Raw genomic sequence first — 12,056 nt, forward strand, 5'->3', positions numbered from 1 at the left:
AGATTCTGCAGCTCGCTGAAACCAGAACCCTGATGTCTTTTTGTCTTTGCTGCCATTTAGCCACATCTCCGCTCTAACCTTTTACTGCAGAAAAATTTTCTGGACCCAAGAAAAAGAACTGATGCTTATTTATCTATAAACTTCAGCTTCCTGTTTCACCTACCGTTCCAACCTCTTAGAAATGCCTAGTACTCTGGTCACTTAAGAATTTAATTATGACCATGACATGACGTTAGGCTTTGGAGTCTAAAACGCTTGATTCCATCTGGAAATTTTCTACCCAAGGGGCTTGGAGGCTGGTCTAGACTTTTCACGAGGGCTTCAAACCATACGCACATCCTGGGCCCAACCCACAATGCCTCCTGCAGCCCACGGGGAAGGGACAGCGACAGGAAGTCTGGTTCACGTCTCGGCCGCGTGAATCACGCGTGTGTTGAAGGACAGTGTGATGCTCCATCTGCGCCATTTATGATGCTTCTTGTGTCTTTTCCATCAATAATACATCAGTCAGTTGCTTGTCAGAGACGCTCAGCTGCTGACAGGTCCTCATAACCTGACTAAGATAAACTGCCAAGAGGTGCTTGCACTGGAAACAAAACACACAAACCAGTTAGAAACCGGAGGGGCCGGGCTAACCCAGACCTCTCACCACCATCACACGTAGCAGGAAAGGAGTGGGGCACAGACTGTGCGCCTCTCACTCACTGCCTGCAACTGAAGACAAAGATGAGACCTCCTAGGAGGCAGTGGGGACGAAGGAGGTTTTCCTTTGCCTGTTGTTTGGGGCAACAGTTTAGATCCAGCTTGGTACACGTAAAACCAAGGGAAAACTGAGACAGGCTCTTTATTTTAGTCCTAAATTATATTTCTTTCTTCCTCGCCTTCAGAAAGCTGTTAATAGCAATGGCTAACGTTCCTTGAGGTACTGTGCTAAGTGCTTCTTAAAGTTTATCTCACTTAATAAGAGAGAATTATTTAATAAAGAGATAATAAGATTATCTCATTTAAGCCCCCAGCGGGACAGGTCTCATCCCCATCTTACACACATGCTCAGAGTCTACAGTGTAGCCCCTTCACCACTATTAGACTTCTGGGGCGTGGTGTCGGGGGCGGGGGCAGGGGTGGCGGGACCCTCACATATCTCGGCCTGTAACACCTCTGGGGAGAGGACCTGTGCTGGACCTTGTATCATAGCACATACAGCTTAGGTTACTGGAGGGCCTGCTTGAACCCTGTCATTTTACAGGTGAAATCAGCTGTGAAGGTGGCTTCTTGTACAATGGGACATTCAACCTGCCACCCAGTTCCCAAGGTGTGTAAAAGAAAGGGGAAGAACTCAGCGGGTGCTACAATATTCTTCCTTGGCAAGACTTAACAAATGGCTGGGCAGTGCTTTCTCCTGTGGAGTCAGGAGCTTTGTGAGTGTGTCTTGTTCCTGCTTGATGCCCTGGACTCCGTGAAGTCAGCAGAGGCACCGATGTGCTCTCCTGCCCCCGGGAAGGTCGAGCATGGCCAGGTGCCAGGCTGTCTCACGGGGAGTGGGAAGAAACAAACACCTCGAGGCTGGACGTGGAGCTGGGGGTATGCAAAGCTGCCAGCAGCGATTCAGTTCGTATTTCTATTGGGCCGACTGGTTCCCCAGTTGCCAGCTTTGGGGATTACCTGTTGCCCTCCCCACAGGTTCATCTGTGACCTTTTAAATTAAAATGGGAAATTGGTGTAGTTCTAAAAATGACACTGCATTTTGGGAGGGTAAACCCAAAAGAGAGGACTAACTGAAGTCAAAGAGAAGAAACTACTGTCTGTTTCCACATGCAGTAAAATCCCCGTTTTGTGCAGCTCTTAAACGACGCGGCGAGGGCTCTCAATCTCTCCTAGCTCAGCCGCAGCTGGGGGGCCCTTCCCATCCTCACCAGGAGGCTGTCACCCTTCCGCAGCACTGAGAAGGCAAATGCCGGACACGAACAGTAATGACAAGAGGCCAAACACACGTATGTTCTACCGGAACTTCCAAGTACCTAGAAAGGAAAGGATAGATGGGGTCAGACTTGGAAAGGTGTGCTGGAAGACCACGCCCTCCCCCGGATCTACCTGCCGGACGACGCAGAGCTGCTCTGCGCTGGGAAGAGCCGTAGGAACGTCTTCCGCAGAAGTGGCAACTCGACTTCCCTGCCTGCGGGACCTTCCCGCTGCCTTAGAGCTCTGCCCTTGAGGACTCCACAGGACAAAACAGAAGCGTTTCGGGTGGGTTAAACCATCCCTCTGGCTGGTGATTCAGAGGGCCCACTCCGTGGGCTGACTATAAAGAGGCAGAGGAGAAAGGCCCCTCATTTGCACTTCATCGTGGTGTTTCTCAACCTCTGGTATTTCACAGCATGTGTGTGAACGTCTAAAGCTTCCACCACACGTGTGAAGGGAGTCTGAAAACAGGTGAAGGCTCGGCGGTGAGGCAGAAAGACAGGTCTTCAGAAGAAAACGGGAAAGGGCTTCTGAAAAGCATCTGAGAACAGGAGGAATGTAGGAAGCAGAGAATCTTGTAACGGGATGATCGGGCGGCTGTCTCAGAGCGCGGTAAGCCCAGATCTGCCTGTTCCCCAGCAGGATGGAAGGAGCGCACAGATACGAGGGCTGGGAACACGCCAGTCCAAGAGCAGACGGCCGGCTGTCAGTCAAGTGGTGAGGAGAGGCCGTCCAGGGAAGTGACGCTGCATCTGGAGTGTGACTGGACAAACGGAGAAATCGCCTGTTTACGTCTCCACCACGAAGCGGCCAAAGACACAGCTGAGGGCTTCATTCCTACAGTTAAATCTGCAGGGCTTCCCTGGTGGCAGTGGTTAAGAATCCACCTGCCAATGCCCGGGACACGGGTTCGAGCCCTGGTCCGGGAAGATCCCACATGCCGCGGAGCAACTAAGCCCGTGCGCCACAACTACTGAGCTTGCGCTCTAGAGCCCGCGAGCCACAACTACTGAAGCCCGTGCGCCTAGAGCCCGTGCTCCACAACAAGAGAAGCCACCGCAATGAGAAGCCCGCGCACCACAACGAAGAGTAGCCCCCGCTTGCCGCAACTAGAGAAAGTCCACGCGCAGCAACAAAGACCCAACGCAGCCAAAAATAAATAAATAAATTAAAAAAAAAACAACACTCTGCAAACTGTTGGCAAAAGGAGCGTCCTGGGCACGCGGCGCCACCCCGAGGGCTAGCTCCCGTGAACCGCAACTTAGGGATTGCCACAGGGCTCCCACGTTTTGCAGGCTCTGAGGTGGCCACCTACATGAAAAGGCCAGGACTTAAAAAGCAACAAATGCCAGAGCTCCTCTTTCTCCTCACAAAGAATAAAGCAGCAGGAAAGGCTTCAACCGAGCAACAGCAGTGTTCAGGCACGAGCTGTGCCTGTTCGTCAAATGTCCTGGCATTCACGTGACGCGGCCATGTCGCTAAGGTTTCTTGACCAAGTCAGGAGAATTCCTTGGGGGCTGCAAGATTACCAGAAATGGCCCATGACTAGGTAAGAAGATGCCTACTGTTCCCATTAAAAATTTCAGCCCCAGTTACAAATCAGGTGTGAAGAAAATCACGTTACAGATTTCCAGTCCTGGGGCGCTGACATGTTTTCGGTGGTGGACGCTGAGAATGCTTGCAGGAATCTCCCCAGTGTCTGGAAAACACAGGCTGAAGGGAGAGCATTAAAGCAGATTGTTTCCCACTCAGTCCTGCACGAAAACCGATCAACATCCAGCAGTGACACCAACAATTCTCGCGTCTCCAAACTGTCACCAATGAATAAAAAACTTCAGACTTCTTCTGCTCTCTGGATTTACATTTAACTAGGCATAAGCCTCTGGAATTCTACACTGACAAGTTCCTTCTTATGGTGGGTCCCCAGCCCATCAGAATACTCTCTGGATGAAGCTGAGTGCCGGTAACTCAGGGACGGGGAGAGTTTCTCCAAGAGGTTCCCTTGCTGATCCTTTCAAAGGCTGGCTAGGACTCAAAACGTTCAGCCGCCCGAGGCAGTGAATACTGTAAATGAACAGTCAATTCTGAATTTGCTTCGTCTTTATCGAGCAGTGGACAACTAACGAACCCAATAATCAGGCAGAGATCGGAGTTGGATACGTTTAGAACTAGAAATTGACCTCACGGACCATCTAATTCACTTCCTTCACCCTTCAATGGAAAAACCCCCTCCTCTCACGGGAAATACTCCCAGTGCAGCCACTCAGAGCCTGGAATGTTTATCCCCAGAAGGAGAGAGCTTTTAAAAAAAGCAGTGCAGGAAAGAGGATACTCAAACCCAGGCTGGACGTGTGTGCACCTTGCCTGGAGGAAGTCTGCTGCGGTTCCAGTGAGGTTCTAAGGTGACTGGCCCACCTGCGTGGTCATCCACTCAGGACAGTTTTACTTTATGGCTGCTCAAGCCTCTTAGCATCCATCACAGTGGGGAACTGTATGATCTACTGTTCCCCAAGTTCGGTGCCTCTCTCGGAAAGAGGATTATACATTCCTGCCCCATTAGATACAGGCTGACTGTGTGCCCTGCCTTAGCCAGTACAACGTGAGTAGCCAAGCAGAAACATTAAAAACGGTGCATACTATGTCCTCTTCTCTGTCTGCCGTGAGATCCGCAATGTTCCAGACGGGGGCTGCTCCAGCGGCTGGGACCCTGAGTGAAGACGTTTTGGAGCAGAGCTGCAGTTGACTCTTAATGGAGATGTATAGTGAGTGAGTGAGATATAAACTTCGTTTTGAAATTTGGGGGTCATTGTTACCACAGCCTAACTTATTTAGCACCTCCTGACTGACGCACCCCCGTTCCTGGGTGGACCAAAGTTTATCAAAAAGCAACTCAGGTAACAACGTCAGTGTGACTTTAAGATAATTTCCACTACACCTGGACGAAGTGAGAGCATTAGAAGGTTGCCCTATGGAACGATAACTAGCAGGACCAAGAGGCAATGTCTGACTCACTTTTATCATCTCACAGGACCTCTGAATTAAGCCAACTTCTTTCTATGTTACTATATACAATGAAACCACTGAGGTTAATTTGAGGGTGTCTATAAGATTTCTACAGCCTCATTTAATTCAGAGTCCCAGCTGACAGCCACAATTCTAAGAAGTTAGCATTTTCATGACGAATAAAGCAACATGATATAATACAGAATGTGAATGATGAAAATTAAACAACTCACAGTGATCCTGGGAGGAACAAAAAAGTCAACAATAACTGAAGTATTTCAGAGTCTTTAAGATTTTAACTAACAATGAGATCCCAGAACTAGAGGGCAGTTGGGACTCTGCTTGTGCAGGTCAGGGGTTCTGCTGATGTTGGAACTAGGACAAAAAATCCGAAACTAAAAGACATGGGAAAACTCCGAGGCCCTCCCCGTTGAGGGTATTTTAGCTACATAAAAACCAAAAGTAAATACTCTAGAAAGAAGACGGAAACGCTTCCTCAGGTACAAACAACATCACTTAAGAGTGCCGCTTATTAATCTATGCAGCTCACCACGAGAAAGTTCTCATCAGCAGCCTCTTTTAAGTAAATACAACCCAGAGTTTTAACTGCAGCCTTCAGCACGGATCACCCCGGCTTACTTCATGCAGAAATGCAGGAGGACGTGCCAGGTTGGCCGCACCATCCTGCAGTGTGGAAACACAAGTAAGTTCACTAGGCAAAGCCACCCGTGTACCCAAGAGGCTCTGCCCAGTCACTCACTCACTAAGAATGAGTCAACACGGTCTTAACTCTGAGGTCATCATAAATAAACCAGAATCCAAACACTGAAAAATCCCTCCTTCCTGGTCTTCAGCAAGGCCTGGATTAAATACAAGAGCTGACAGCTTCGTTTTCACTCCTTCCAAGCCAGACACAAAATTCTGGAGACCACTGCTGGTGTTTAATTTCATTCACAAGATTCCCTTCGCTCAATCCCAGCGGCAGGTACCACTGTCTAATGTAGCTAAACTGGGGGTGGGGAGTGTGGCCCACTGCTGACGTACAGACAGGCAGTGCAGGATGGCCTTTACACATCCCCGCTGCCGGAGGTGACTGTTAATTTTCTGCACCTCAGTTTTCGGCACAATGAATATCTTTCCGGGCTTTTGGTGAGAATTATCAATACATGAAAGTAATTCGGAGTCTGATAAGAGTCTGATCTGTTACTTTACAAATCTACCTACCTTCAGCTCCAGTGGGCAAAACTAAGGTCCAAGTAAACTGCCTGAATTCAGCAGTTTGGCCTTCGTGAACACTTCTTGACAACAATTTTGACAGATCATTTCTATGAGCTGAACCTGGACATGTGGAAGGATTTCAAAGTACATTTTGGTTTTTGCTTGTAAGCAAGAGATAATGTAACAAGGTGATGGAGTCAGCACTTTTTGGTGGGTGGGTGGGTGGGAAAGTACCTCTAGTATTAAACGACAGGAAGGCAAAAGTTGACTGTGCTCCGTTAGACCTAAGAGATCCTCTCTGCGTCATTGCTGGTTCTACACATCGCTACCAGGTAGAGCTAACAGGTCATGTTTATCTTATTTTAACTACTCATACTCTTATTTTACCAAGTTGGGTCAAAGGCTTTTCAAAAGCCCAGGAAATACTCAGAGCTGGTCACCAGCTTTCACAGAGATTCATGAAAACATTTTGTCCTACGGGGATTCTGTTGAGATAATCCCCACCTCTAGGTCTCTACCTGGTAAACACGCCTCCCACTGGGTGATGAGATTAAGGTGACGGACTGGCGATCAACGAGGTCCAAGGCCTGGACGGCTGATGAGCCAAAGACAAACTTCAGCCTGGGGAGCAGAGAAGCTTCAGGTTAGACGGCTGGACTCAAGCCACCTCTGTGACTTGACCCAAAGGATCACCACTGGCAGTTTTTAAAAATTCAGTTCATTTTAATTTGGAAGAAAAAAAAAAAGCTGACAATACAGCAAAACCCCATGTAATCGACCCCCCAGAATAAATGTTAACATGACCCCATGTAATCGACCCCCCAGAATAAATGATGACATGACCCCATGTAATCGACCCCCCAGAATAAATGTTGACATGTTGTTTGGATAAAGAAGTCCTCTTTATACTTCAGTCTTTCCTATTCGTCCCAACTTCCTTCATCCCCGAGGCAACCACATGAATTTGATGGTTTCCTTCCTATTAATGTTTTTATATTTTATAATACATAGTACATATGTGTGTGTGCATACATATATATACACACATACATATATACATATGGTATCGTTTTATAAGTTTTAAAACATAAAAGGTATATGGTAGGCTTTTTTGGCAACTTTTTTTCCCACTCAGTGTACTTTTGAGAATGATGCATGTATATATTTGTGTGTGTATATATATATATATATTTTTTAAACTTTTGAATATATTCTATTGTATGTACATAATACATTTTATGTTTTAAATACTCTATTTTAAGTACTCTATTGATGGACATTCTGAATGTTTCCATTTGACACTATTACAAATAATACTCAGTTATCCCCGTACATGCCCCTTGGTGCACATATATGAGAGTCCTTCCTGGTTATGTAAGTGAAAGTGGAACTGCTGGGTCTTAGGATATGTGCAGTTTTCAGTTTTAATGGGCGCTGCCAACAGCTTCCCACCGCGGAAACAGTGCTCCCCCTAGCGCCATATGAGAGTTCTATTTCCTTCTCATTCTCACCAACACCTGTATTATCAGGCCTTTTCATGTTTGACCATCTGATGGGTGTTAAATTTGTTCTTTATGGATCAGTAATAAAGGCTATCCAGCTGTTAAATGATGTACCAGAAAAAATGTGATATGTGGGAAAATTCTTACAATATGTTAGGTGAGAAAGGTCGGGCACCGTATTTTATATCTAGAAACTCCATCATGTTAAAAATTTTTTTCTTAAGAAAATCTACAATTACCTCAAAATAAAACATTACATTGAAAAAAAAAAAGGCGATAAACCAAATTGTAACAGTGATTATCACTGGCTTGTATGATTATTCATGCTTTTGATGTTTTGTTTTCCAAGGACTTTATTTATTTATTTACAAGTATGGGTTATTTTTATAAACTGGAAGATAAAATGGCTGGGTTGAACTAAAACTAAACAGTTAATGTTTTAAAGAACCCATATGATTTGACACAAAATAAGAAGACAGCACTACTAAGGCTTTAAAATTAAAACGTTCAACTTCTTCATTTTCTAACAAAGTAGTCTGTTACTATAACAAACTGTTAGAATGGGAAAAGTGCTTAAAATTAAACACAGGATGATCGTCTATGGGCAAAGAAAACTAAAGACATAAAATCTGGTAACAACTTTATCAAATTCCAATTAACTTTAAAAATGGATCTAATAAGAATTTTTTTAACTTGCCTTGTCTACTTTATAACATATTGTGAATATTTCAATGCACTTTTAACCACTTTTAATGGTTATAAAGAATTCCATTGTAAAGATCAATTACTTTTATTTTCCCCAAACTCTATTTTTTGGATAATTAAGAGTTTGTTAAATTTAATTTGAATAATTAGATTGTTTCAAGGTGTTTTTTCTTTTTGCTACCATAAACAATAGTGGATGAATGTGCTCACTGTAGTCTTTAAACATCCATGATTAATTCCCTGAGATACAGTCTTATAAGTGGAATTTCTGGGTCAAAGAATATGTATATTTTAAAGCTCCTGTTCCCAGCTGCCAGTTTACCTTCCAAGTTACACTCCTACCATCAGTTATCCTCTTCTCCATGTTCTTGCCAACATCTGGAAGATTCTTACCAACATCTTTGCTGTGATACCCAGGTTTTATAGATGGGAAGTTATCTAATTATTTTAATTTGTATTTTTATGATCACTAGTAAAATTTAGCTTTTTGTCAAAGCTTTTGGTAACTTGAATTCTTTTATTACTTGCCTATTTTCTTTGTTTTAAATGTAGTAATTTTTTTAATAATGTAAAATCTTTGTAAAAAATTTAAGAAATAGAGAAAAAGTTAAAGCCATTTTCTAAATTGCACCTCCTTCCTCCCCCCTAAGATAACCTCTGGTATAAGTTGGTGTATATCCTTCAGGAGTTTTTAAATATAAATGTTTATGTGCAGTTAAATGTTTAGTTACTCCTAGGTAGCTTTCACTTTTTTCTTGCTATTAGGAATGTAATTAATGTTTGAACTTTGTGTATGAAGGAAAATAATTATTAGTTTCTGTATTTAAAAAAAAACCTTTATTCTCTTGGTGTTTAAAAAGTAGTTATGTCCCCTACAAATAATGACAATTGTCTCTCTTTGCAAATAGGCATACGGCTGACTCTTGAACAATACGGGGATTAGGGGCACTGACCCTGAGCAGCTGAAAATCTGCGTATAACTGTAAGCTGCTCTCCATATCTGTGGTTTAACCAGCCTCACATGGTATAGCACTGCAGTATGTATTTACTGAAAAAATCACTATGTGTGGACACACATAGTTCAAACTTGCGTTGTTCAAGGATCAAGTGTACTTCTCATTTTTTCATGTGTTCGTGTAACAGCTACAACTTTTAGAGCAATGTTAAAGTGGCAATTAGGACAATAATGGAATACCTTGTACTGTCAGATACAGTGTTGGTTATTCACTTGAGACAGATTTTTAATCATGTAAAGAAAATATTGTTCCTAGTTTAGTAAGAATATTTTTTAAAAATCAAGAGTTGATGCTGAAAGAATTTGGCCTTTAAAAAACACATTAATGATTAAAAACAAAAAACCCAAATACAACAGGATATATACTTACGATAACAGATGCTCATCAGGAACTGTAAAAGAGGAATGGAAAGGTTAATTGTGTCAAACCAGTGACCATAGACAAAACCATCTTAAAGAGACTATAAACAGGGGCTTCCCTGGTGGCGCAGTGGTTGAGTCTGCCTGCCAATGCAGGGGACACGGGTTCGAGCCCTGGTCCAGGAAGATCCCACGTGCCGCAGAGCAACTAAGCCCGTGTGCCACAACTACTGAGCCTGTGCTCTAAAGCCTGCGAGCCACAACGAGTGAAGCCCGTGCACTGCAACAAAGACCCAACGCAGCCAAGATAAATAATTTTATCAAAAAAGAGAGAAAAGACTATAGCCAAGAAGACTTTTGTGTAAGATGGTGAATTGAACATAGGCATCAAATTTTACTCCTTCCCAATATTCTGCTAAACAATAATAAAAGGATTTTTTTAAAAGAAGCATAAACTCCCCAGGATGAGGACAGGGAGAAACACAGCTGGAAAATAATTTACAAGACCTGAGAACACTGAATCCTAAGTGAGCAATGGGAGAGCCGAGTGTAAATCAGAGCCTGATTTACCCTTCAGAATCTAGTACCCCCTCCTGCTAAAACAAACCTCAGAAACTGGTGGCACCAGATGGCTCTGGAGTGGGAAGGAAGCAGGGGGGCTAAAATAAGACTCTTTGAAAGAAAGTTTAAGAAGCTAGAAGGTCGCAGAATAATGCTTTCAGATGTCTGAAGAAATGGTATTTCCAACATATAATTCAATACCTAGCCAAACTATCAATTAAGTGTGAGGATAGGAAAAGAACTTTTTCAGGCATGTAAAGCCTCAAAAAAAGTACATCTCGTGCTTTTCTTCAGGAAGGTACCAGAGTATGTGCTCTATAAAATAAGGTAGCAAACTGAGAAAAAGAAAATTGTAGGGTGAACTAAATAGAAGGCTCAACTTAGGTAAAGGGAATTCCCCAGACAATAATGGTGAAGGGAGATCTCAGGAGACAGCCAGCCCATAGGAGAGCACACCTGAAGGCTCTAGGAGAGACTCCTGCAGGAACATGAAACTGATAAAACATCGCATTCACCTGAACATCTTGAGTAGCGATTTAGAACACTGGTAAAAAAAGAGTTTGAGGTTGAATCAGGGATACATGAAAAAGTAAACAAACACAAGTATGACAGTTTTGAGAGAAAGCAGAAAGTTACAGGAAAGGAAACGTAATCCTAGCTTCCTGCATGGCTCAGCTGTGACTCAATTTTACGTCATCACAAGTGTAAACTCAGTATTGACCTAAAGAAATTATCGTTGAAGGGTGGGGGGTCAGGAAGAGTGTATGACTAACTAGAACAAAGATTTTTAAATAGCAGAAAACGGTTCTGCTGAAAATAAACGTGAGTCAGTGGTAGTGGTCGCTCTGAGTCCTGAGCATCAGGGGCACCTGCAGGCCCCCTTCAAGACTCTCAGTGTATGGATTAATCCATTCAGACACAGAGCCCATCTCGGGCAACCACTGTTTGAGCTGACAACAGACTGGCTTTCCCCCCACCCTTTCTGGGATCAGAACATGTTTGAATACCTGGCTGGCCTAATCTTTCAAGCACATATACTGCTTTAGTTTTAACTGAAATGAGAAAAGTTGGCTTCCTTTTCTCAATTCTTTAAAAACAGTAACTCAAGATAAATCCTTTTCAAAGTGCGGTCCTTTTCAAACAAAAGCCATCCAAGTGAACCAGCAGGGGCAGTTCTGAGGTCTAATCTATTTATTCAAGGACCATTCGGACGCTGGTTGCGCAGTTCTCATGCAGATGCACTTCGATCGGGACCCTCTCAATACCGGTGTGTGCTGCGAACGCCCAGGGATGCGGGAACCTGGTCACAGAGCATCCTCTGCTGGTCAAAGGAAAACAGGTACAGCCACAGCGTCCAGAACCGCCCCCGCCCACCCCAAGTCGCTGCGTCTGCAGCCGGGTTTGCGGCCCTGAAATACTCTCTCGTTGAACAGGGTGTAGGAGAGGATTCGTTTAGAGCGAACACAGATTTTGAGAAGGAAGGGCTACTGACGAGGTCAACAGAAACCTCCCTCGTAGGGGCCAGCAGCCCCGCCCCGGTACCCCGGGTTTCCGCCCCCGCCGGCGCCGCCGCATAAGCCTCCAGCCCGTACTCGGCGCGCCGTCCCGCGCCGCCGCCGCCATCTCGCTCAGCAGCTCCTCCACCACTGCCGGCAGCGTGAGCGCCCGCGCCGCCACCGCCATGACCGGTCCCGCGCTAGCCGGGGCGTGGCGGACGCGGTGACGTCGAGTGC

The 12,056-nt window shown here is 44.6% G+C and overlaps 1 protein-coding gene across 1 annotated transcript; it reads right to left on the bottom strand.

Moving 5' to 3' along the window:
- Positions 1-162: 162 nt before the first annotated feature.
- Positions 163-12,006, bottom strand: ZSWIM7 (zinc finger SWIM-type containing 7; the record flags this gene model as incomplete). The annotated part of the gene is made up of 5 exons (XM_082679780.1): positions 163-586; positions 1,914-2,018; positions 6,699-6,801; positions 9,773-9,794; positions 11,916-12,006. The coding sequence occupies 5 exons, from the start codon at positions 12,004-12,006 to the stop codon at positions 467-469; spliced, it is 441 nt and encodes a 146-aa protein (XP_082535906.1). The 3' UTR covers positions 163-466.
- Positions 12,007-12,056: the final 50 nt, after the last annotated feature.

The sequence above is a fragment of the Grampus griseus genome (genome assembly GCF_964374135.1).
Source record: "Grampus griseus genome assembly, chromosome: 20".
Lineage (NCBI taxonomy): Eukaryota > Metazoa > Chordata > Mammalia > Artiodactyla > Delphinidae > Grampus > Grampus griseus.